Raw genomic sequence first — 24100 nt, forward strand, 5'->3', positions numbered from 1 at the left:
GTCGATCGCGCGGTGCGGCAGAAAGCCGTGCCGCACGCCGCTCCAGTCGCAGCCTGCGCCGAGCTCCTTCGTCAGGTACTCGCGAAGCACGTGCACTCGCAGCAGCTCGAAGGACGGACCGCCCGCCGAGGGGCGCCGCCCGCGCCCGCCCCGCTGCTGCACCTCGCGCACGATGGAGAAGCGCGGCTCGCGCCTGCGGGACACGCGTCCGGGGACGGGTCTCGGACACGTCCGGGAGGCGTCGCGTGGCGGAGAGGCGGGGCTCGCGCGTCGCGAGCGCGAGCATGATCAGGTCGGCGTCGAGGCCTAATTCGCAGTCGAAGGACCATCTACGTTGATCCATCAGCTAGGCATGATCAGGTCGGCGTCGGAGCCGTGAATCGCGTGGTGGATCGCAGGGCCGGCGGGCAGCCTCGAGGCGGCAGCAGCCTCCGCCGCGGCGGCTCGCATCGAGCGGATGAAGGCGCAGATCTTGTGCTCGCCCTCGCCCGGCACCGAGGCGTCCGAGAGGACGATCGTCAGCCCGCCGCCGCCGCCGATCGTCCACTCGCCGGCCTCGCCGCCCTCACCCTCCACGCCGCCTCCCTCGCCGCCGCCGCTCCCCTCGCCGCCGCCAAAGCGCTTGCCGTTGATGCGAGCGTACGCGTAGTGGCGCAGCCAGCGGCCGAGGGTCGCCATGAAGGGCGTGCCGGGCGTGATGATGTTTGAGTCCTTGAGCCCGCCGCCGCCGCCCTCCCCGCCGTCCGCTCGCGGCGGCGGCTCCTTGCCGACGTCCCTCCACTCCTGCTCCACCTCGCGGCGCAGCTGCTCCCGCGCGACCGCCTCGGCCGCCGACTTGAAGCGGCGCGAGCGCTGCTGGTTCATCTTCGCGCGCGGCGCGGGGCCATCGACCGCGAGGTAGAGCAGCGAGGTCGGCCGCACCACCTCGAGCAGTCGGTCTATGTAGGCGAGGATCGCGAGAAAGACCTCGTCCTCCGAGGCGGGCGGCGGGCCGTGCTCCGGGTGGAAGCACGGGTGGATGATTCCTGGACGGGCGCGGGCGGTGGCCGTGAGTGCGGCCGCGGAGCACAAGGCCTCGAGCGTCGCGGCCCGCCACCGTTGAGATCGAGGTACAGGTTGTCGATCGGTCCGGCGCCTGCGTGGCTCTCCTCGCCCTCCGAGCCGCAAGGCCGGTGCAGCCGCTCGAGCGAGAGCGGATACCGCTCGGCCAGCCAGCGGAAGAAGGATGGGACACCCATGTGGTCAGCCTCCTGCGCGAACGCGTCGCGCACTCACCGAAAGACGAGAAAGAAAGTTTGCCTGCCCGCCGCCCACCGACGGAGTTGCGCCGAAAGGCGAAAGAAGCCGCGAGAACAAGGGACCGGCAGGCGGCGGCGCCGCAGGACGAGGCAGAAGAGAACGACGCGACAGAGGAGGAAGTGACAAGGGAGAGAACGACGAGAGTGGGACGGCCGCGAGGTGGCATGAAGGTTGCAGCGAGAAGCGGCGAGAGACTGCGAAAAGAGATACGAAGAGGCAGACTCCCCAGGGTGGGCGACGGCTAGCGCATCACTCTCCTCTCCTTAAAATCCCTGTGTGGTGGCGGCGTGCCGTTCTCCCATCCCTCCCTTGGGTTGTCTGTTTTCTTTCTTTCTTTTAAGATTTAAGCAGTTCCTCCACGTGTTCGCCAAAGTGCAAAGACGTGGCGGGCCCTAACACGGACCGGATTGTGTATGTGGCGGGGAGGCGGCGTCGGCGAGCGCCTCCTCCTTTGTCGTCCACCACACGCAGCAGATGTCCATGGCTACACAGTGCTCAGTGGGTTGCGGGCATACTACCACGCCGAGCGATTTCCGCAAAAATCTAAGAAACCACGGCGCGCCGCAGGCGCGGCCCCGAGAAAAGGCCGGACACGAATGTGAATGGGAGCCCCAGCTCAAAATTTCTCTTCGCCTGCCGGCCTGCGGCGCGCGCACTTGTCACTTTCCAAGTCTGCGGTGTTCTGAGTGGAGTAGATGGAGGCGTGTGTGTGCGTCTTCCCGTCATCCAGAGAGCCGACTCGGCGGCAGACTCTGGCATCGGTTCGCCCTCGCGGATCGCAGCTTACCTCTTACCTAAAAATCCTTCGGGCCGGCCGGCTCTCTCTGGCTTGAGTGCCGGCCGGAGCTAAGAAACCACGGCGTGGGGTGGATGAGGGCTGTGGAAAGGCTTAGTCCTTAGAAACGGCGGCGTGCCGCAAAATCCTGTTTTCTTAATGCCCGCAACCCACTGTACAGCAGGGCTACAGAGTACAGTGAGTGAGTGGCGGGCGACGCCAGCACGCCACCAACATCAATCAACAAGCAGGCTGCGCGCATTGAGCGTACCAACTGGGTCAAGTCTATTCTGTTTTTTCTTTGTTGTTAGTGCCAGTGCGCGCCAATCCTAGTGTTGAGAGCGCCCGCGAATTTCTTTCTCGCGCTCGAGGAGCTCCGTCTATCTAGAGCTCCGTCCGTGGGGAGGTCGAGGAGGCGGGTGGGCGGCGGCGTGTCTGGCGAGGGAGCGGCGGTGGTGGCGGAGGCGAGGCGCACTGCAGACAAAGCTATAAGAAGAAAATGGTGCGCTTCGGACCTTGTACGGTCGCGCTCTAACCCGACTTGGAAGTTCAACCACTACCCAGGTATGCCAAAACGACACACGATGGCTGGCACCACGCATCGGCGCAAGGCACACGCCTGTAGTCTCGCCGCCGCCGCGTCGCCATGGGCTCCAGAGAGCGACCGCGGTCGAGCCGCTCTCGTCGCTGCCAACCCGTCCGGCGCAGCACCTCGAGCACGTGCGTCACTTGTCGACGCGGCATTTGGAATGCGCAAGCGCTCTCGCAAGCCGGTGCCGTGGATGTGGCTATCTCCGGACGATGGGCCGCACGCGCTGGCGATGCAGCCGCATTTCGAGGCCAGCCCTCGCTTCCTCTGGCGCGCTGGAGCAGCTAGTGAGGATCAGAGGGGAGGGGTTTCACGGGATTGAGCGCCCTAGACCTCGTAGTGAGCAATCTTGCGAGGCGCCCTCCCTCTAGGTACGAGCCCTTTGGCGGCTTTGGAAAGCTGCTCTTCCTCTCCGCCCGGCCTCGGACCAGACAAAGCCTAAGATGTCTCCGAGCTGGCACATAGGAAACCAGCTCTTCTACCTCATCATGGCTGCGGACGTCGCCGCTCAGCTGGGTGCGTCCCGGACTCCCAAGCACGCAGCTTGGAAGAGGCCGTTTGACCACCTCGCACACCCATGTAGGCCGTGTTCTCATCCTGCCTCCGGTTGCGCCACACGGCGTCGATCGTGAGGTGGCTGAAACGAGGCGGGAGCTGATCACCTTCTCGCGCAGCCTCGGCGGGCCTCGGCGGACCTCGGCGGAACCTTGGGCGTAGGCTTGAGCTGGTGCCCTTCTCGCGGCTGATCGACGTGCGCGCGCTCAACCGCGCGGTGCCCGCTGTCTCGTGGCACGGCTCCGCGTCGATGCTGCATGACCTGCTCAACCGCTCTGCCGTCAAGGAAGGGGAGGTGGAGGTGCGTGGTGGAGAGATCACGTCGCCTCCCTCACCCACCCGCACAACGCCGCTCCCACCGAGTCGACCCTGCTCCTTTAGATCAGCTGGTCTTCGGTCCGACCGCCGTCGTGCAACCACAACATGTCGCGATGGAGCGCGACCGCCCGCGCTGTGTCGCTGCTGCGTTGCCGGCCGTCGCGCGTGCTGCGCGTCAGCTGCTGCCTCATGTGGGGGTGGCGGATGGGCGCCGACGCCGAGGTGGCGGTGTCTGGCCGGGCGACGCATGCCACGCGGCGCGTCAGGGACGCGTCCCCAACATGCCGCGTCAGGCGGCGCTGTGGCCGGCGCTTCGGTTTCGGAGCGAGCTCTTGGCAGCCGCGCGGGCGATGGCGGAGCAGCGGCTCGGTCCGGCCTGGAACGCCATCCACGTCCGCCGTGGAGACAAGGCGACGCACAGGCCTTACCAGAGCTGGCGCGCCGCGCTCCATCAACGTGGCGACCTGCCACCCGCGGTTGAGCCGAGACAGCCGAGGTCGTAGGGGCGCCGTCTTCAACGGGCAGGCGGCCGACGTCGCTGCGCGATTGCGAGGCGCAGGCTTTGCGCCGAGCGTGCCGGTGTACGTCGCGACGGACGAGCGGAATGCGCGTTGGTTTGAGCCGGTACGACAGGCGACAACATCTGGCGGCGGAGCTGCGCAAGGCATCACGCGGTGAGACGTCTGCGGATTGCCGCAGGCCGGCTTCAACCTCTCTTTTGCGGACGACCTGAGCCAGCCCGCGCTCGCCGAGGCGCTGAGCGGCTACCCACCTGCCCTCTGGAAGGCCATCACCGGCTGCCTTTGGCAAGCTCGGCCAAACTCGGCCCCATCTCGGCCCATCTCGGCCCATCTCGGCTCACTCCGTCAACCTCTGCTGATCCTGCCTGACTTGCTGCACTCTCTGTGGAAGGACATCATCGGTTGCCAGAGACTTGCGTCGACGGCGGTAATTTATCGTCTCTTCAGTGATCGAAGTGTGAGTAGGCGTGTTCGAGATGCTGATCGCGATTCAGGCGGACAATTTTCTCGGTGTGCCGTAGCGAAGAGGGGGTGCTGAGAGATCGCTTTTGTCCCAGATGCACCAGCAGCAGCTTCCGCGCCACCCGCGCGGCCTCCTTCCTCTGAGCTGCCCTCCTCCCTAGGGTCGTTGCCCTCGACCTTTAGCGGCGCCATCTACAACATTCGGCAAGCGGCGGGAAAGTGGGAGGAGAGCTCTGGACCTCGCGGCGAAGAGCGGCGGTACTTTCGCAAGCTCAAGGCTAGCCGCTCACATCGCCGCTTAGCTGCCTCTCTCCTACAGCACATTTGGGGCTGTATCTTGGCTACATAGGCCTCCTGCTGCGACGAGGCAACCGTCCGTGAGATGCCCGCTGCCGTCACCGCCGAGGCATGCGCGGAGCACGACTTCCCCTTGCCCAACCGGCAGTGCTAGGGCTCTTTCTGTTGGCCCCAATCAAGGAGGAGAGCTGTTATGGCTGGCTGCTCATAACACCCCATAACACCCCATAACACCCCATAACACCTCCATCACTGTTATGGCTGTTATGCCCACCCTACCATAACACCTCATAACACCTCATAACACCTCATACAGTAACACTCATAACACCTCCCACTGGTTGTTATGACAGCCAGCATAACAACCTCATAAGGTGTGCGGCGCCTTGGCATATCTCGGACTCGGCGAGGTGGATGGGCTGGGAGCAAGGGGGCGGAAGTGATCAGTGCGGTAGATCGGTCAGTCGGGGCGCAAGAGGTGGCCTGTGAGCCATCCGGCTTACATTTACCCTGCGTTCTTGCACAAGATACTCGTTCTGTTGCCGTCCCAAACTGGCACTCCCCTTTCTCCCGGCCGGGGTGGGCGGCGGGTGTGGGATCGACAATCGCGACTGCCGCTCCACCTACGGCCGTGCAGCCGTCGCTCCACGGCCGTGCTGCCGTCGCTCCACGGGCCGTGCTGGATAGATCTAGGCATTCGCGCACATGTGCCGCGAGGCAAGGCTTTCGGTGATTGGCACAGACGTCGGCGGGAGCTCCGCCTTGCTCGCGTCGCCGCTGCACCGCCGCTTCCTTTTGGAGGTGCGCGAGCTCGCCGTCCTCGGCTGGCCGCAGACCGTCACCTCGGTGGTCGGCTTTGCGCCTCGCATCTTCCTGCTCTCGGCCGTCGCCCATCTCCCGGAAGGAGAGCTCCTCGTGGGCGCTGCGGGCATCGGGTCCATGGTTTGCAACGTCTCGCAGCTGATGCTGATCCGCTCCTCCACCTTTGGCGCCGCGCCGCTCCTCTCGCAAGCGCATGGAGCTGGCAACAGCCGCAGGGTCGGCACGGTCCTCATGCGGCTCCTCGCCATCCACGTGGCCTGCATGCTCTGCTTCTCTCTCCCGCTCACCGCCGTGGCCGGCCCCCTCCTCGCGGCCGCCGGCCAGCCCTCCTCGGTCGTCGCCAACGCGCAGCGCTTCGTCTGGATCCGGCTGCTCGGGCTGCCCGGCGTGACCGCCAACGTGGACTTGGCCGCCTTTCTGAACGCGCAGCGGTGCGTTCGGCTGCCGATGCTCGTCAACGCCGCCCTGTCGCCCTTGCAAGTGGGCCTGGTGATCGGCCTCACTCGCTCGTTTGGCTTTGATGGTGCGCCCCTCGCGATGACCATCACCGAGCTGCTGGCCGGCCTGCTGATCTGGCTGGCAGCGCCGGTGGTGCTGCGGCGGCACCGCCTCCGGTCGTGGCCGCGGTGGAGGGGCGAGGGGCGGCAGGCGCTGCAAGGGTGGAGCGAGATTGTCAGCAAGGGCGCGCCCGCCGCCGCGATGACCATGTCCGAGTGGGCAGGCTGGGAGTGCACCCTCTTCGTGGCGTCTGGGCTGTGCGGCGGCGGCGCGGCGGCGTGCGCGGTGACGGCCGCCATCCCCATCTGCACGACGGTTTTTGTCTGCGAGTTCCTGCTCGTCTTTGGGTGGGGCCTCGCGGCGTGTAATCGCATAGGCAACTTGCTGGGAGAGGGAAAGGGGCAGGAGGCTCGCTTCTCCGGGGGCGTGGCGCTTGTCGCGGCCTCCCTCTCATCGATCACGCTCGCGGCGGTCGTCGTCTCCAACAGGCGGCGGATCGCAACCTTCTTCGTGGAGGGCGAGAGCGAGGAGGCGGCGGCGGTGCTCGAGACGACGGTGTCGCTCATGCCAGTCACGACCCTGTATTCCGTCCTGGCCACCCTCGCCCCTGGGTGGAGCCAGCAGGTCCTGTTCGGGCTCGGCGCCGACTTGCGTGCGCCCGCGACCCTCAACATATTCGCCTTCTTCGCTGTCGGCGTCCCGGGAGGTTCGCTGCTCGCCTATCGCTTCGGCATGGGCGTCCAAGGCATCTGGCTCGGCCTCGTCGCGGCCATCGGCCTCGTCGTGGTGGGGCAGCACGCTCACCTGGCCCGGACTACGGACTGGCCCGAGATGGCTCGCGTCGCGCGGGCGAGGGCCCTGCAACGGGAGGGCGCCGAAGCCACGGAGGGCGATGCAGTGGCTCTGGCTCGGGCAAAAGAGCCGCCGGACCCTAAACGAGACGGCGATGACGGGTTGGAGACTCTCGGTACTCAGTGCTCTCGTCTTTAACATGGTACCGACTGCGCGTGTAGCTGCGACATTGTGCTCTGTGTGTAAATTGGAACTACTCGGCCTGCGTTGTGAACGTTCGTCAGGTGTCTCGTGTCTGTCGCCCGACGGTCTCGCTATACACCCATACTCTTGTGGTTATGTTTTGCGCGCGGGGTGGCCCGTCTTGCTGCACAAAATACGGTACGAAGCCGTAGTGCGTAGAGCGCGTAGAGGGCCTTCAACTCTTTTGACACAACGAAGACCACAAGACGGTGTGTGTATCGACGTGTGACGGTGTGGCGGACTGCAGCGTAGTGAGGGCTCCCTCGGAGACACCGCGAGAGGGCTCAGAGGGGGCTCTCAGAGGGCGGATCCCGCCGCCTCCCCCTCCCGGCGGCGCGCGAATGGTTGGGTAGTAGGGCTAGAGGGTCGCTCTACACTTAGCCTCTGCAGCGAGCGAGCGCTCAACTTAGCCCCCACACGGAGCCGGGCTCGGACTTAGACGCTGTATGGTCGGGGGCCATGAACTTAGACGACATAAGGCCAACTCCGGGCAAAACCCGGGTATACCTGAAAAGCCTCCAGGTTTACCCGAAATACCTGGACGCGTCCCACCAACGTATGCCGCGTATGCCGCGCACGACGCCATATCGCCTTCTCCCAGGGCCAGTGCGCTACTTGCGGCGCGCAACGCCTGCTCAAGTACCCCCCCCACCATGTGCTGCCGCTATGCGTGCCTTAAGGCGGCTGCGGCGAAGCGGCGGGCGCGGCATGCCGATGGCAGTGCGGACGATGCGGTTGCGATGTGTTCTGCTTCAAGATCGTGGTGGTGCTTGGCATGCACTTCTGCGATCCCAATCAGCTCATCGCAACGAAGCAGCGCAACAAGCTGGCTGCTGCCAACAAGGCCCTATGCTACCTCACGCGCGGATCGTTCAAAGAGGACCAGCACACACAGGCTTCACCGTCACGCGTTTGATTAAGCTTGAGGAGCTTCGTGTCATGTGAGAACTGTTTGGCTAGACGTCGCTCAAGAATGAAGGAGCAGCAACGAAAATCGGAAGAGGAGGATGCTGAGGCGGCGATTGCTAAGCATGAAGAGGATCCATCGCCCTCCGCAGGCGAAGAAAATTTGGGGGCTGCGCCGTATCGTTGATCACGGTGGGAGCCTCCTGGCCCCAGGCCGTGCCACGGCCGACTTAGCCGATGTAAGAGGCTCCCGCTGATCTTAGACCGCGCAAGCACTCCAGCGTGGCTAGCCACACTTAGACCCGTCCAGCCTCGAGGCTCAGAACTTAGACTACTACCCAACCAGTGGCGCGCGGTGGGGAGCGCGGTGAGACTTGCGTGGTGTGGGCTGCGAGAGGGAACGGAGCGGGGGGGCGCACCCGTTTATTGTATATTGAGCTTTTGTACGGCTTTCTAAAGCTATTACACGCAACTTTTGTACTATAAGCTAAACGTGAATCCTGATCAGGCGCCCAGGGGCTCCATCGATGTGGTGTGTCTGTGCTGAGACCGAGCTTGCTCTCGGTCTCTCGTGACGCACGGCGCGCGTGACGCCCTGTCGTCCTGACACAGGCTTGTCTCTGACTCGGTCGGGGATGCGTGGGACGGGCGCGCGGCGTGAGAAGTGTCATCGTCTTCACGGGCCTGCTGCAGGTAGCCACTCGCCGCACACGCAACCGCGGCGCTGTCCCCATCATTCAGTCCCCATCATTCAGGCAACGCTCATCGAGGGCAATCAGCCCCGGCCGGACATGCGCCTCTGCCTTGGCGCCACGGATGGCATGCGCTCAGAGGCGCGCCGGAGCGATGGGCTCGGACATCGAGGCCTTGCGCTGCCGCTTGCTCGAGCGAGTGGCCTGCAGCTGGTCGCCAAGCGGCTGCTTCTGATGCGCGATGGGCTGCTTCTTGAGCGGCACGCGGAGCTTCTTGCGGGGGGAGGCCTCGCCGGACGCGGCCCTCCGGTCGCGCGGGGGCGGGGAGGAGTTCCAGTGCGCCACGGTCTCTGCATCGGAGGGCCCATCGTCGACCTCGGTCCACTCGTGCGCGCTCTCATCTTGCGATGTCGCTCCGGAGGGGAACCGCTGCACCTGGCGGGTGGGCGGCCCTTGCGGGTTCGGCTTCAGGCACGACACGCGACCGTCCGCCTGAAGACGCTGCAGCACCTCCTCGGCGACAATCGCCTCAACCTCCAGCTCGGCGGCAAGGTCGTGCGCCGTGATGTGCGCACCGATGTGGTCTTCCAGACCCTCGCTCGCCTCTTGCGTGAGCCGCTCAAGGTCCTCGCCGTTCCCTCGACGACCGCCCCGCAGCCCGACGCCGCCTCGCAGCTCGTCCTCGTCGTCGGGAGGGCCGTCGGCGGCCTGGACGAGATCGAAGCGGTAGCCGCTGCCGTCGCGGGTGGTGCACGCCTCATCGTGCGCGGTGGGCTCGATTCCAGGCATCTCCGGCAGCGCGACACCAAGCGACAGCGCGTGGTGGCCGGTCGACACCTTGCCAACCATGAAGAAGGTTGCCGGGCGCTCAAAAAAGAACGACCCGGCGCCAGCGACGGTCGCGGGCGCCGGCGAGAAGCCGGACGGCTCGTAGTCGCTGGGCGTCACATCGTCGCGGTAGAGCAGCCTCATGCCACACCACCGCTCCTGCGGCACGTCATCGAGGCCCTGGAGGAGCAGGCTGAGCCGCCGCAGCACGACCTTGACCACGTCCCGGATGTAGTCCTTGGTGACCTTGTCCTTTGGGCGGCTGCGCGCAACCTCGATGCTCTCCGATGCGGGCGCGCCGCCCCCGCCCGAGCGACGGGTGAAGCGAGACGAGACGGTGTCGTCGCTCTCGTAGGTGTAGCTGAGGTCCCAGACCTCGATTGGGTGCTCACAGGCTTGGTCGTGGGCCAGCACAAACATGACCTTCTCCAGGTAGCCGTTGCGCAGGGCACTGCAAGCCGGTCGGGCCGGGTGTGAGCGCGGGAGCTACGGGCGCAGGAGATGGTGCGCGTGGCGGGGCCGAACTCACTCCAAAATGCTGTCGTCGCTGTACCAGGAGATCATGCGGGAGACCTGCTCGTGGTAGACCTGCGGGTGGCGGGAGAAGGATGGAGGACGAGAGAGGGCGGAGGGAGCAGGACGGCGGCCGCACATTGTCGCTTTCGGCGGACAAGGTGTGGATGTGGTTCCCGCCCATCTCCTTGAGCTCGAAGCAGTCTTCCGGGAAGAGCTGCCGCTGGTAGGCAAGCTCGCCAAACACCATCTTCATCATGTTTCGCTGCAGCTTGATTGAGTTCTCGAGGTTGACACGTTGCTCCTGCGCCGCAGGGCGGCGCGGCTCGGCCGGAGGAGGCGCGGCGCGGCGGGCGGCGGCGGCGGCGGCGGCGGCGCGGCGGGCGACACGGGTGCGGCCAGGATGAGACCGGCGGGCACGATGTACCTGCGCCTGTCCCGATGCCATTTTAGCGTACCCTGCAGCTGCGCGCTGGAGGGGGTTTGCCTTTGAACAGCGTCTCGCCAGTGGAATCGGCGCTGACTTACCAGCGACGGCAGCGGCTAGTGCATCGAACCCGTCCTCAACCTCTGATCTCTGTCCCGTCTCGGCCACGAAGCACGATCAATCATCAAAGGTCCCCCAACATCATCCCTCTGTCCGCCCACTTCCGGGCTTGTTTGTGTTATCCAGGTTTTCTTTCTTTCTTTTATAGGTGCGCCCCGCACAAACACTTCGCAATGTCTGGGACGACGCCCACAATAGTACCGGAGCGGCTGTACACGGACGGTTGCGTTGCGGGCGCACGAGCGGTGTGCGCGCCTGATCCGCCCCATCTCCTCGAGGAGGTGTGTGCGCCCACTAGCTGCGACCTCGGTGGTGTCTGCGCAGTGGCAGGGTGAGCGGCGGGTGAGCGGCGCTGGCGTTCGGTCAGCCGAGCGTGACGTCGAGGACCATCATGAAGACGAAGCCGAGCATCAGCCCCTGCATCGCGATGGCCTTGTTGCCGTGCGCCTGCATCTCGGGGACGAGCGAGTCGGCGACCACGAAGATCATCGCGCCTGCGCGGGCAGGCCCGTGCGGCGGGAGGGGTCAGGCGGGAGAGGGCCCGTCGGGGTGAGAGGGCGAACCGCGGCAAGGAGAAGGGCCCGGCAGGGAGGGAGGGGGAGGGCGGCGCGCCAGCGGCGAGGGACATGGTGAAAGGGAGCATCGGCTTGCAGTACTGCACAAACGCGGCGCCGAGCACGCCCCCGATCGGCTCCACCAGCCCGGACAGCTGGCCGTACCTGCAGCACGGGCCTCCCCCGTCGCCAGAGGAGGAGGCTAGGGCGGGAGAGGAGAGAGGAGCAGCGGCCACTCTGCCGGCGGGAGGAGAGCGCACCAAAAGGCCTGCAGCGGGGAGATGCCTTCGCGCATGAGCGGCATCGAGACCGCCATCCCCTCGGGGAAGTTCTGGATCCCGATCCCGATGGCGAGCGAGACCGCCTTGCCAAACGTCGCGCCCGGGGCCGACCCGAGCGCCCCAAACGCGACGCCGACCGCCATGCCCTCTGGGAAGTTGTGGATTGTGATGGCGATGATGAGCAGCAGCAGGCGGCGCAGCCGCTGCGACCGCGTCGCCGACCCCTCCGAGGTTGCGACGTTCTTGTAGAGCGAGAGGTCCTCCAGCGACTCGTGCAGGTTGCTCATCAGCAGGTCGGTCAGCTGCAGCAGCGCGCCGCCAGACACAAAGCCAAGCGCGACCGGCATCGCCGCCCAGCCCTCCTCCCAGCCCTGCTGCTCGGCAAAGTCGAGCGCCGGCGCGAGCAGCGACCAGTACGACGCGGCCGTCATCACGCCGCCAGAGACACCGAGGAAGAAGTCGAGCACCTTCCGGAAGAGCGGCTCCGGCAGGCCGAGCCGCTTGATGATGACGGCGGCGGCGCCGAGCGCGGTCATGAACCAGCCGAAGGAGGTCCCCAGCAGCGCAAGCAGCACCGGGTGCCACTCCTTCACTTCGCGGAGCGCTGCGCTCTCGCACGTGCCGGCTATAGACCCGCCGCGCAGCTTGGCGGCGGGCGAGGTGTCGAAGCACTGCGGCTGCGGCACGGGCGGTGCAGGAGCGAGCCGCGGCCCGCTCGGGCCCCAGGGTGATCCAGTGGCAAGCGGGAAGGCCAGCAGGAGGCAGCAGCTCGCCCGCCTGCACATGGCACCAGCCCGCAAACTTGGTGGCATTGCTTCGTTTCTCTCTTTCTGGTTGCCGGTGTGAGCGCAAGTCCGCGCCCTTGTCGTGCCAGTGTGCTGTGAGAGAAGCTTGTATTTGAAGAATTCTTTCTTTCTTTAACCACACTCCTCTCCTTAAAATCCCTGTGGTGGCGGCGTGCCGTCCTCCCATCCCAGGAGACGTGATTTATTGTTGGTTTTCTAAAATCTCTCTCTCCATCCCTCCCTTGCTTGGGTTGTCTAGCACTCTCAGCCCCTGTTTTCAAAAATACCCTGTCAGCAGTTCATTCACCTTCGGCTACGTACGTAAGACCGGTAAGAGCTGAGCACCTGAGCACTGGATAGGGTCGATTCCGCATGGTACGGGACCCCTCGATCGTCTCGCCCTCCCTCACTGGGGTGTTCATTGGAGGGGGTCATAACAAACGGTACAGGATCGAGGTGCACGCTGCCAAAGCAGTGTCGTCCCCCCTCTCCCCGACGGCGATGGCGGTGTGACCGATCGAGCTACAAGAGGAGCTTGTTCAGCAGGATCCGGGATAGTCTGATGCACTACCTCACTGGGCCTGAGACCACCGAGACGCCTCCCGTCACCGTCTCGGATTTGTGTGGGGTCGAACCACTCCGGGATGGGCAAGCCCATCAATTTTCATTTTGTTCCTCCCCTGGACCCCAGCGTTCCCACTGAGAGTTGTGCCTTAACTCGTCGACGTATAATTGTCAAAATTCCTGTTGTGCAAGAGGGGAGGGGGCTCTGACGGAGTGTGTGGCGGGAGAGGGCAGGGAATGGGCGCGGGGGAGGGGCGGGGGGGGGGGGGGGGCTCAGCCGTGCAAAAGGCATCAATTAATAATATTAATGAAGAAATATTGCTCGGCCGTTCATGAAGTCCGTCTCGATCTGGAGGAGACGGGTCAACCCCGTGAGGACCAGATCAGGTTCACATTGTCGTAGCCGGAGGGGATGTTGACCTTTAGCTCTTGGGGCCGCCCCGCCGCTTTGGTTCTTTCCCCGCAGACCACTCGGGCAACTTTTACCAAATGCCAAAGTTGCACTTTACCACTCGGGCAAATTCGATTGCATTTTACAACTCGGGCAAACTCGATGAAACGGCGGACGGAAGCGCGTTCGCGGCCGCTCGCCGGAGAGCTATGCATGAAGCGGCCGGCGCGCCACCGCAGCTCACCGATGGAGCTTGCGCCGCGGCTCAATCCACAGGCGCAGCAGCATTGCGACGCATTCTCCAAGCACGGCCTCTGGCGTTGCGAGTGCACAGAGAGCGAGCAATAGTCGACAAAAGCACTGATCTGTGGGCAGCGGATCTCCATGGCGGTCGCGCCCAGCGAAAGGACAACCGCGGGCCTCGGATGCTCGCCCGGATGCGGACCCGCCGTGCGAGTTGCAGACCCGGAGGTGGCCGACCCAGCTCACCCCCAGAGAGGCCATGCACAGGGTCAGGCATAAAAGGGGGATGTTTCCGTCCGTCCGTTTCGCTCCTCTCCTTAAAATCCCTGTGGTGGCGGCGTGCCGTCCTCCCATCCCTCCCTTGCTTGGGTTGTCTAGCACTCTCAGCCCCTGTTTTCAAAAATACCCTTCAGCAGTTCACCTTCGGGTACGTACGTAAGAGCTACATCCACTGAGAGAGTTCGGCGGTGGCTTCTCGCCGCCAGCAGTTGCAAAGATCAACCGCCTTGCGCGCAAGGCTCAACGCTCGGGCGTTGACCGCACCGCGTACCCTCCCCACTCCCGCCTCTCATTCGTGTCACACCACGCGGAACGCATCTCCATCGCTTCGGTGAAGGGGGTGAACCGCGCCATCCTCGATCGCCGTGCAAAGCTCGCTTCCAAGCTCTCACGCCGCGCGTAGGGCCCTTAGGGGCCTAGAGAACACCATGGAACACAACCCCCCCTCCCTTTTCTCCCAGTAAGCTAAAAGTACGTACACTGAAAATCTCACATCTACACACATCTGTCGTCTTTCTCTCAGCACACACCACAACTTTCAATCGAAGACACAACGACTGCGTTGCAACCCACCCGCTCGCAAGCCCGTCCATCGTGTCCGTTACCTGTGCCTATTGTCTGTCTTATGCCTTTTTGGCTCCAAATCTGATATCTATCTGTACTTCCACCCGTAAAAAATATTTCGATTTATTTTCTACCATCTCTGAAAGGGAAAAAAGATGAAAGTTTTCCTCCGCCATCTCGGAGCCCCACACGCGCAAGAATTTCGGCCCAGTATTGCATTAAAGTTTGACACGCTCCGTCCGTCCGTCCGACTCGCTGGTGGTCTGTTTTCCTCTCTCTCGTACTACTGTCGCCGTGGGGCCGCTTTGGTGTGTGCGCTAACCATGGGCAAGGGCATCATGGGCGAGAGTCTCTATGCCTGCATGGAGCCGGGCTGTGAGTGCGTCAACTTTGAGTGCGTTGTTGCCACCTGGACTGACGAGGAGCGTGCGATGCGAATCGTCCACCACCCGCGAAACTCTCCGTGGTACCTGCAGTGCTCGTGCGGCCATCACCAGCTCCGCCACTTTAAAGACCCCGCGTCGCGAGCAGTTTGCGTCACCGTGCCTCTGGCTACTCTCTCCGAGCTGTTTCGCGAATACGCTCCGGCACAGGTCGGCTGGCTGGAGGCGATGGAGGGACTTGGCTGCTCTCTGGGCGCGCTGGCCGGGATCGATAGGCCTGACCTGCTCAACCGCCTGAGAGCGGCGGGCGTGGCTCTTGCAGACCGGCAGGCGATCGCGACGGCAGTGGGGCGAGCGCGCACGGCAGGGCGAATCAGCTTGGCGAATCATCGCGTTGATTCGAGTTGAGCGGTCTTTCTCTTTCTTTGCGGTGAGGAGCGACTGGGAAGGTGGCAAAAACAGGGAGAATTTGTTTCTTTTTAGTGCTGGCGGGAAGTTTTGACCGCGCAAGATAAAGGGTGGCTAAGGGCTCTGCCCGCAAGGCGCCCGCCCGCTAACCGCGCAAGATAAAGGGTGGCTAAGGCGTTGGGCTTTACGAGAGTTTCCTCTCGCACCCTGCCTGGTTTCCTTTCCGTTTTTCCTGCTAGTTTCCCTACAGCACCCTCTAGTTTCCGTGTAGATCCTCGCCGCCGTGTCCACGCGCAGCCGCTTCCGCCGCGCTGTCTTAGACTCCGCGGGCTGCGGCAGCAGGTAATTCGGGCCATACTCCGCCACGCCCGCGAGGACCTCCGGACCTCGGCCGCGCTCACCGTCTCGACCGCGGCCTCGACCGGGGGATTGGCCAAACCAGTAACCACAGGTTTCGCTCCGGGCCACCGCAAATTTTGATCAGCAAATTTCGAGGGTCGGCCGCAAATTTTGAGGTAGATTTTGATTGTCAAAACACGTCCGTCTCGCAGCAGGATAGAGCAATAGGCGGGGCGAACACCCACACACGACATCCCACCACTCACGACTGGGGACGCGTTGGGGGGAGCTCGACCCGTCGTTCGACCCGTTCCGTGACCTCCCGCGCCAGCCGCTCGCCAGCGAGGGGTCCCTGATGCGCCGCCCGTCGGTCGACGCCCTCGCCCCGGCGCTCCCCAACGACGCCGTCGCTGTCCTCGCCGACGTGACCGTGATCCGAGGCCGCCCATCCGCCATTGGATGCAGCCGAGATGCAAAATCCGTTTTATATCAACCGAGCTGCCCCCCCCCCCCCGGACACGTCCCTCCCTGTCCTCTCCACTCGTTCCTCTACTTGTACATACCATACCGCTTTTGCAGCTGTGTCATGATGTTGATGATAGATAGACATAGAAATCATGAACCATCGAAAGGTCTGGTCTCCAAAAAGAACTCTCCGCGCCCGCCGCGCGCCCGCCCCGCCCCTCTTTTGCGCAGCAACACCTTAAAGCTAAATGCTTGTTTCATGGCCCTCAAAAAAATCGGGTCGGAGCGCACAGCGGAGTGGGCCCCGGTTTAACAAAGGCGACGGACGCTTGCTTGCGTCCTAGCCTCCAACAACGCCTCCCCGGCGCAGAGGGGCCCCCGGAGGGATGCTCAACCGCTCCACGCCACGCCGCTTGCGGCGAAAGAAAGAAAGAAAAAAGACAACAAGGGAGGAATGGGAGAACTGCGGCGGTCCTATTCCCAGCGTGCGAAAGTCTTATTTTTTGAGCTAGACTTCGTTGTTAATAGTGTCCGAACCACCGCGTGTCCCGGTCCACCGTGTCCCTCCCTCCATTCACACTCTCCCAGTCCTTTCTGGTCCAGTGCCCGTCTTCTCCGCCCGCCGTCGGGCCGGATTCCCTCCTTCGTCCTTTAGACGTTTCATGTAGAGCAAGCACGCCTGCCCGTCAGTCGGGTGGGGCTTGCACGTGGCAGCGACTCGACTGGTCGCGCCAGCCCTTTGTGGCCCAACACGCTATCCCACGTCAGATCATGCCTGACACGCCCATATTCCGTTCCGAGTCCTACTCGCACTCTGGCACTTCACCGCTTACCGTCCAGCGCTATTCGCATCAAGACTGGCTGTGGTCTACGACGTCCGCCTGCGGCGTTACCACCGGTGATGTTGCCGCCAGGGGGCCTGCCGCCGGCTGCCCACTTCCTGGCCCTGGGAGCGCCCCCTGGGGTGACCATCATGGCACTCCGCTTGCGCTTCCCGCTACCAGCCACATTTGTGCACCAGCTGGCATCGCTGGTGAGCTTGACGGCGTCTTCATCGCCGTCACCTCCATCGACAGCCGGGAGCTCATTGGCTTCGCCTACTGCGCCGAGTCACCTTGCCTCGCCGTCTTTCTTTGCGGCCCTACTTGCAGCATCTCGCTCCCCGCCAGCATCATTTGCCTCCGCACCTGCATCTCCACCGGCGCCGCCTCCACCGTCTGGGGCAGCGCCCATGCTCTCACTGCGACTGCAGCGTCAGTCAACGCCTCCTCGCATGTTGGCTACGTCTTCACCGTCGGAGGCGTCCTACTCGGCCCCCCGCCTCCCGTCACCAGTTACTGTACACCAGTCACAGTCATCGACGCGCCTGGTGGGGGCCTTCACGGCAGCTCCAGCGCTGTCGGCCTTGCCGGGACCTTCGGCTGCTTCGCCGTCGCTCGTGTCGACGGCCGCTTTGCCGTCGCTCGACTCGACAGCCTCGCCGGCGGCTCCAGCGCTGTCGGCCACTTCGCCGATGGCTCCGCTGTCGACTGTCTCGCCGTCGCTCGACTCGATGGCTGCTTCGCTGTCGTTCGTGTCAACGGCTGCTTCACCATCGAGTTACTCGACGGCCTTGCCAGCGGCTCCGGCGCTGTTGGCTCTTTCGCCGACGGCTCCTCTGCTGTCGGCTCAGCCACTGAGCAATATCGTGCTCGGCGTGTCGGAAGGCGGCCTGACGCATCCTGTACCCTTGGCCTGGACTGGGCCAATGGGGACTGCGATCGGGGCTTTGAACGCTTCACAACACCGCCAGCATGTGTAGCCCTCAATGGCTGCTCCGCCGTCGCTAGTTTCGGCGGCTCCCTCGCCGAAACCCTCGGCTGCTTCGCCGAGACAATCGGCTGCTTCGCCGTCGCTCAGGTCGACGGCCACTTTGCCGTCGCTCGGCTCGATGGCCTCGCCGCCGGCTCCGGCGCTGTCGGCCTCGCCGGGACCCTCGGCCGCGCCGTCGCTCAGGTCGACGGCCGCTTTGCCGTCGTCGCTCGGGTCGATGGCCGCTCTACCGAGGCCGAGACCTTCGGCTGCTTCGTCGTCGCTCAGGTTGACGGCCGCTTTGCCGTCGTCGCTCAGATCGACGGCCGCTTTGCCGTCGCTCGACTCGATGGCCTCGCTGCCAGCTCCAGCGCTGTCGGCCTCGCCGAAACCCTCGGCTGCTTCGCCGAGACAATCGGCTGCTTCGCCGTCGCTCAGGTCGACGGCCACTTTGCCGTCGCTCGACTCGATGGCCTCGCCGCCGGCTCCAGCGCTGTCGGCCTCGCCGGAACCCTCGGCTGCTTCGCCGAGACAATCGGCTGCTCCGCCGTCGCTCAGGTCGACGGCCGCTTTGCCGTCGCTCAACTCGACGGCCTCGCCGCCGGCTCCAGCGCTGGCCGTCTCGCCGTCGCTCGACTTGCCGACGGCTCTCTCGCCGTCGCTCAGCTCAGCGACGGCCTCGCCGATGGCCTCTCCGTCGGCTGCTTCGCCGACTCCGCTGTCGGCTGCTTCGCCGACTCCGCTGTCGGCTCTCTCGCCGTCGCTCGACTTGCCGATGGCACTCTCGCCGTCGCTCGGCTCAGCGACGGCCTCGCCGATGGCCCTCTCGCCGTCGCTCGGCTCAGCGACGGCCTCGCCGATGGCCTCGCCGTCGATTGCTTCGCCGACTCAGCTGTCGGCCGTCTCGCCGAAGGCAGTGCCGTCCCTCTCGCCGTCGCTCCTTTCGGCGGCCATTGCGCTGACGACTCCGTAGCTGCCGCCGCTCGACTCCACTACGGCGCCGATGACGCCATCGGCCTCTCTGCCGCCGCTCCACTCAACGGTGGCGCCGATAGCACCAGCGGCCTCGGCCTCTCTGCCGAAGCTCGTGTCGACGACCTCGCCTGTAGCCTCTACAGCGTCGTCGGCTCTCTCGTCGTCACCTACATCGGTGGCATCAGCGCTGCCAGCTTCTGCACCGTCGCCTGCATCGACAGCATCGCCGACGGCCCCTGCAACGCTGTCCGCTACTTCATTCGTGGCTTAGTAGAGCAGCCACAGTCTCTCTACTCTGAGGGACACTTTCCTCTCGTCGATCGGGAGTTACTCGACTACGTCGAGGGGGGGGATGTCCGAACCACCGCGTGTCCCGGTCCACCGTGTCCCTCCCTCCATTCACACTCTCCCAGTCCTTTCTGGTCCAGTGCCCGTCTTCTCCGCCCGCCGTCGGGCCGGATTCCCTCCTTCGTCCTTTAGACGTTTCATGTAGAGCAAGCACGCCTGCCCGTCAGTCGGGTGGGGCTTGCACGAATAGGAACAAGCGAAGGCACACACGACATGGCCTCAAACACAAGCTCCGGTCTTATTTTTTCCGCTGCGACTTGGCCGTGTGGCGCTTCGCGTGTGCACAAACATCTGCACATATACACACACATATGGCGCTGCCCGCTCTCGAGGCCGGGCACGACGCGTGCCGCCGCATGTTTCGCGCCTTGAGCGCCGGCGAGGACCTGTCGCAGATCGTCCAGGACTTCATCGAGGCTGAGGGCAACCTCCAGGTCCACCTTGCAGAGCTCCACGAGGCCATGCCAGGCGAGGTGCCGCCGCACCGACGCGCCGCCGCTGCGGCCGCGGAGCTAACCGCCGACCTGCAACGTGCCGAGCTGGCGCTGCTCGCGGCGGAGGCGCTGGCTGATGCGGAGCTGCGCCGGCCGTCGGCGGAGGTGCCGGCCGCCGCGGTGTTGAACCTGGCGTCTCATCTCGGACCGTCCGCCGCGCCGCCTCGTTCTCAGCACGCCTTCACTGCGGCCGCGGCGGAGGGCTTCCGGCACGGCTGGGGACTGCCCGCGCCACCGCAACACCTTCGCTCTATGCGAGACGGACAGACAGGCTAGAGCAGGGTTGTCTCAGTGCGCCTTTCACTGTCCGCTACGGTCGGCCACCTAGTTCTACTGCTCTCCGCCTTCTATCGCCCCCCTACCGGAGGAATCGCCCACAGCCACAGGCTCCCGTCCGCACAGCCGCTCGGGAGAGTCTCGCGTCCGTCCAGCGCGAGGCAGCGCACCTACATTCGTACTACACTTCGCTCACAACCATCTGCCTCCGTAGCGGCCGATTTAGTATCCATTTCCCCCACAAACATACGATACGATACCGACGGTCGAGTTTGTTTTAACGCTCCCAGCCACCCAGCCGTGCTCACCGAGCACGTCAGCGCCCGCCGCTGCGCGCCGCCGCGCCGACGACGCGACGTGCCGACAAACTCCTGAGAAGGCAGGCATCATCCATCAAATGTCGAGGACGGAGAGCATATAGCTAGAAAATCGTACCAAACTCTGTACGGCTTTAATGTTTAAAAAGGAGCTTGCGTTGCCCGGGTGTACGGCTTTAAACCGGCTATACATAGATGTGCGTGCCGTCGGTAGAGCCACAGTCAGAGTCTCGGCCTCGACGGACGACGCCGACACCGCGATCGCGGTTCGCGCACGCAACACACCAGACACCACCTACAAGCTACACGGCGCATCAAACCCACAGCAAACCCCCACCGGGTACAGTACACACGATCGCGGTGCCCTCGTTCTCTTGGCGCGTCACTTCTTCTTGCCGAACATGTTGTCAAGCGGGTTCACGGTGGTCGGGTTGAGCTGCAGCGACTTGGGCGCCGCGGCGGCTGCGCCCTGCGGCTGCGCTTGGCCCATGCCCGCGTGCTGCTGCGGGTACATGCGCTGCCCGTACATCTGCTGCTGCCCGTACATCTGCTGCTGCCCATACATCTGCTGCTGCCCGTACATCTGCGCAGCGTACATCTGCGGCTGGGCTGCGTACATCTGCCCCGCCATGCCGCCGGGATACCCACCGTAGCCGTGGTGGTGGTACTGCTGCTGCTGCTGCTGCTGCTGCTGCTGCTGCTGCTGCTGCTGCTGCTGCTGCTGCTGCTGCGGGTAGTACTGCTGCTGCGGCGCCTGCGGCATCGCTGCAGCCTGCGGCATCGCTGCAGCCTGCGGGTAGTAGCTGCTGGCTCCTGCGCCGTACGAGTGGCCGTGTTGCGGCATCGGCTGTTGGGTCGTCGCCCACTGCTGCTGCTGCGGCGGCGGCGGCGGCGGCGGCGACGGTTGCGGCGGGGCAGCGGCAGGCGTAAAGCCCGAGGCCTCGGTTGGCGCGGGTGTAAAGCTGGACGCGTCGCCAAAGCTGCTGGAGCTGAAGCTTGCGGGCTCAGCGAGCGCAGGTGAGAAAGTGGAAGGGTCACCAAAGCCGCCGGAGGGGCGATCGGCTGGCGGCGGCACGGCGGCGGGCGGGAAGGCGGCCTCGGTGGGCGCGGGGGCAAAGCTCGTCCCGAAGCCGGACACGCTGTTGTCGAAGCCAGGCCCGCTGTTGGTGAAGCCGGCCGCGCCGCTGTCGAAGCCGGCCGCGCCAAAGCCTGTCCCGGCCCCGGCCCCACCAGCCGCAGCAGCGGGGGGTGCCGTGCTGTCGGCGAGCCAGCCGTCCACCACGACAATGCTCTCCGCAACCGGCGCCGCCGCACCCATCACCTGCGCCGCCGTGTCGCTCGACGCAGCGCCCGTCATCGGCGCCACAAGCGCAGCCTCGCTGTCACCGGGCAGCTCGAGCGCGGTGGCAAAACCGGCGCTTGCCGCAACGACGGGCGCCGCGTCGACGGCGCCGCCGAAGAGGCCCGGCGCGAGGGCTGCGCCGGTGTCGGCTGATGCGCCTTCCAGCGCCACAATCTCCTCAGCCGGAGGTGGCGACAGCACCGCTCCATCCCCCGGCGGCGTTGCTGCGCTCTCGCCTCCACCCTCATCCTTCGCCACGCCGGCGGTCAGCTCGGCCGCTCCCGCTGCTGCTCCGGAGAGCGCGCTTCGGGCGGTGGCAGCAAACGAAGCGAACGGGTCCGCGGAGGCCTTGGCGACCCCCATTGGGGCGATGTCGCTCGCACCCATTGGGGCGATGTCGCTCGCACCCATCACCTGCGCCGCCGTGTCGCTCGACGCAGCGCCCGTCATCGGCGCCACAAGCGCCGCCTCGCTGTCACCGGGCAGCTCGAGCGCGGCGGCAAGACCGGCGCTTGCCGCAACGACGGGCGCCGCGTCGACGGCGCCGCCGAAGAGGCCCGGCGCGAGGGCTGCGCCGGTGTCGGCTGCTGGCGCGGAGCCGCTGCTTGCGAGGCCAGGCTCTAGCCCGACGCCTGCCGTGCCCTCTTCGTCGGCGGTGATTTCGTTTTCGGTGATCTCGGGCTCCAGTGCGACTGTGGACCACGCCCCGTCGTCTCCCTGCCGGACTCGCGTCGACGGCGGGAAGTAGCCGAGGCGGTGCCAGGCACGCATGTGCGCGAGCGAGAAGGGCCCCTGCACGGCGCCGCCCTGGTCCTCGAAGTGCCACCTACCGGCCTCGTCCACCACAGGAGCGGCCGAAGCCTCGCCAGCCGCTTCGCCCGGCGCCTCTGCGGCCGCGATCTCCGCGTCGCTCGCGACGACGAGCTTCTCGCGGACGGTGTTGCGCTCGGAGCCGTTTGGCATGCGGATGGAGTAGTAGGGAGGAGGGTCGTCGTAGTACACCTTGAGCACCTCGACCAAGAGCCTGCTGCCGTCCTGCGAAGAGGTGTACCAGCACCTCGTCCCCACGGCGAGAGCGCCCTCGGCAACCGCGGTGCCCGCTGCGGGAGGCTCCGCAAATAGATCAGCCGACAGCACGCCAAAGCTGTCCTTGGCGCCACAGCCCGTCTCGGCCTCGCGGACCCGCTCCTCGCTGCCACCCGCAGCCGCGAAGCTGTCGCCCAGCGCGGAGGGCGCGAAGGTGTCGGAGGGCGCGAACGTGTCGGAAGGCTCGAAGGTGTTCGCGGCAGGCGCTGCAGGCGCGAAGCTGCTGTCCGCCGGCGCGGAGGGAAAGCTGTCGCCCAGCGCAGAGGGCGCGAAGGTGTCGGAGGGCGCGAAGGTGTCGGAAGGCTCGAAGGTGTTCGCGGCAGGCGCTGCAGGCGCGAAGCTGCTGTCCGCCGGCGCGGAGGGAAAGCTGTCGCCCAGCGCGGAGGGCGCGAAGGTGTCGGAGGGCGCGAAGGTGTCGGAAGGCTCGAAGGTGTTCGCGGCAGGCGCTGCAGGCGCGAAGCTGCTGTCCGCCGGCGCGGAGGGAAAGCTGTCGCCCAGCGCGGAGGGCGCGAAGGTGTCGGAGGGCGCGAAGGTGTCGGAAGGCTCGAAGGTGTTCGCGGCAGGCGCTGCAGGCGCGAAGCTGCTGTCCGCCGGCGCGGAGGGAAAGCTGTCGCCCAGCGCAGAGGGCGCGGCTAGCGCGGCTGGCCCGAAGCTATCGGGGGGCGCGGAGGGCGCGAAGACATCGTTGGGTCCGGTGGGTGTAAAACCGTCCTTCGCAAGGTCGTCACTGGCTGCGAAGCCCCCGCCGAAAGAGCCTGCCTGCAAGGGCAACCCGAACGGCTTCGAGTTGGCCGCCGCCAGAGACTCCTCGGCGGGTGCGGGTGGGAAGGCCAGGGAGTCGCCAAAGCTCGCTGGGAGGCTCGAAGCGCCCTCTTCAGCAGGCCCGTCAAATCTAGGCGCGTCAAACGAAGCGGAGAAGCTGCTCGCCGCTGCAGGAGGCGCGGAAGTCACAAATGCGTCCGCGGCGAAGGTCGGCATGATGCTGCCGCCGTCGAAAGTCGCGGCAGCGGGCGCGAAAGCTGGAGCAACGGCGCCCAGAGGACTGGCGGCCTGCCGCGCGAGGATGAGCTCGATCACTACTGCCTTCGGGTCGTCAGCGTCGTCGGCGTCCTCGATTTGCTCCTCGGAGACGCCCTCGCTTCTGGCGCGAGCCTTGAGCGCCTTCAGCTTGAGCCCCTTCAGCTCTTCGCCAAGCGACTCCGAGGAAGTGCCCGCTCCGCTCGAACCGCCTTGGGGTGCGGTCACGGCTGCGGTCGGAGCGAGGGAAACGAACCCGCCTCCGCTGGCCAAATCACCCAGATCCGAAGTGGCGAGCGGGTCGGCTGGAACCGACACATCGACACTGCTGGCCATGTCGGCGGACGCCATGACGCAAGCCGGCGCAGGTGCGAACGCTCCTCCAAAGAGGTCGAGCGAAGAGGAATCCATCGCGCCGACGGCGGGCGGAGGAAAGGACGCCGGGGGAAACGCCGCAACGCCGGCGAATCCGCTGTCGCTAGACGGCGGGTCCTGCCTTGCTTCAGCTTGATCAAACGACGGCGGCGGCGGCGGCGGCGGC

General features: G+C 65.3%; 8 protein-coding genes across 8 annotated transcripts; 4 read left to right on the forward strand and 4 right to left on the reverse strand.

Annotated features, from left to right (window-relative positions):
* Positions 1 to 630: 630 nt before the first annotated feature.
* Positions 631 to 1238, reverse strand: EMIHUDRAFT_44798 (hypothetical protein; the record flags this gene model as incomplete). The annotated part of the gene is made up of 2 exons (XM_005774355.1): positions 631 to 1025; positions 1097 to 1238. Coding segments are annotated over 2 exons (537 nt in total), but the record flags the coding sequence as incomplete, so codon positions are not given.
* A 1420-nt stretch (positions 1239 to 2658) lies between these two features.
* EMIHUDRAFT_240651 (hypothetical protein) lies at positions 2659 to 4214 on the forward strand (the record flags this gene model as incomplete). The annotated part of the gene is made up of 7 exons (XM_005774356.1): positions 2659 to 2847; positions 3095 to 3163; positions 3247 to 3296; positions 3381 to 3519; positions 3600 to 3758; positions 3830 to 3928; positions 4062 to 4214. 7 exons carry the CDS (start codon positions 2659 to 2661, stop codon positions 4212 to 4214), a joined length of 858 nt encoding a protein of 285 aa, XP_005774413.1.
* A 493-nt stretch (positions 4215 to 4707) lies between these two features.
* On the forward strand, positions 4708 to 5357 carry EMIHUDRAFT_458239 (hypothetical protein; the record flags this gene model as incomplete). Its single annotated transcript, XM_005774357.1, has 2 exons — positions 4708 to 4796; positions 4869 to 5357. Coding segments are annotated over 2 exons (258 nt in total), but the record flags the coding sequence as incomplete, so codon positions are not given.
* Positions 5358 to 5521: 164 nt separating this feature from the next.
* EMIHUDRAFT_240653 (hypothetical protein) lies at positions 5522 to 7126 on the forward strand (the record flags this gene model as incomplete). Its single annotated transcript, XM_005774358.1, has 1 exon — positions 5522 to 7126. The coding sequence occupies one exon, from the start codon at positions 5522 to 5524 to the stop codon at positions 7124 to 7126; it is 1605 nt and encodes a 534-aa protein (XP_005774415.1).
* A 1778-nt stretch (positions 7127 to 8904) lies between these two features.
* On the reverse strand, positions 8905 to 10558 carry EMIHUDRAFT_240655 (hypothetical protein; the record flags this gene model as incomplete). Its single annotated transcript, XM_005774359.1, has 5 exons — positions 8905 to 9859; positions 9929 to 10048; positions 10127 to 10185; positions 10250 to 10414; positions 10538 to 10558. The coding sequence occupies 5 exons, from the start codon at positions 10556 to 10558 to the stop codon at positions 8905 to 8907; spliced, it is 1320 nt and encodes a 439-aa protein (XP_005774416.1).
* Positions 10559 to 10801: 243 nt separating this feature from the next.
* EMIHUDRAFT_368520 (hypothetical protein) lies at positions 10802 to 12289 on the reverse strand. Its single transcript, XM_005774360.1, has 3 exons — positions 11472 to 12289; positions 11270 to 11376; positions 10802 to 11151 (listed from the first exon to the last, which is right to left on the reverse strand). The coding sequence occupies exons 1-3, from the start codon at positions 12275 to 12277 to the stop codon at positions 11021 to 11023; spliced, it is 1044 nt and encodes a 347-aa protein (XP_005774417.1). The 5' UTR covers positions 12278 to 12289; the 3' UTR covers positions 10802 to 11020.
* Positions 12290 to 19320: 7031 nt separating this feature from the next.
* EMIHUDRAFT_368522 (hypothetical protein) lies at positions 19321 to 20057 on the forward strand. The gene has a single exon (XM_005774361.1). The coding sequence runs from the start codon at positions 19339 to 19341 to the stop codon at positions 19795 to 19797; it is 459 nt and encodes a 152-aa protein (XP_005774418.1). The 5' UTR covers positions 19321 to 19338; the 3' UTR covers positions 19798 to 20057.
* Positions 20058 to 20284: 227 nt separating this feature from the next.
* On the reverse strand, positions 20285 to 21003 carry EMIHUDRAFT_368523 (hypothetical protein). Its single transcript, XM_005774362.1, has one exon. It carries the CDS (start codon positions 20956 to 20958, stop codon positions 20497 to 20499), a length of 462 nt encoding a protein of 153 aa, XP_005774419.1. The 5' UTR covers positions 20959 to 21003; the 3' UTR covers positions 20285 to 20496.
* Positions 21004 to 24100: the final 3097 nt, after the last annotated feature.

The sequence above is a fragment of the Emiliania huxleyi genome, assembly GCF_000372725.1.
Source record: "Emiliania huxleyi CCMP1516 unplaced genomic scaffold EMIHUscaffold_313, whole genome shotgun sequence".
NCBI classification, from domain to species: domain Eukaryota; phylum Haptophyta; order Isochrysidales; family Noelaerhabdaceae; genus Emiliania; species Emiliania huxleyi.

Coding starts and splice junctions, on each gene's coding strand:
- EMIHUDRAFT_368523 (XM_005774362.1), bottom strand. CDS start 20,958: ATGCCGCAACACGGCCACTCGTACGGCGCAGGAGCCAGCAGCTACTAC.
- EMIHUDRAFT_368522 (XM_005774361.1), top strand. CDS start 19,339: ATGGCGCTGCCCGCTCTCGAGGCCGGGCACGACGCGTGCCGCCGCATG.
- EMIHUDRAFT_368520 (XM_005774360.1), bottom strand. CDS start 12,277: ATGTGCAGGCGGGCGAGCTGCTGCCTCCTGCTGGCCTTCCCGCTTGCC. Junction 11,377..11,471: donor TCCCCGCTGCAGGCCTTTTG/GTGCGCTCTCCT, acceptor CCCGTGCTGCAG/GTACGGCCAGCTGTCCGGGC. Junction 11,152..11,269: donor CACCATGTCCCTCGCCGCTG/GCGCGCCGCCCT, acceptor CTGCCCGCGCAG/GCGCGATGATCTTCGTGGTC.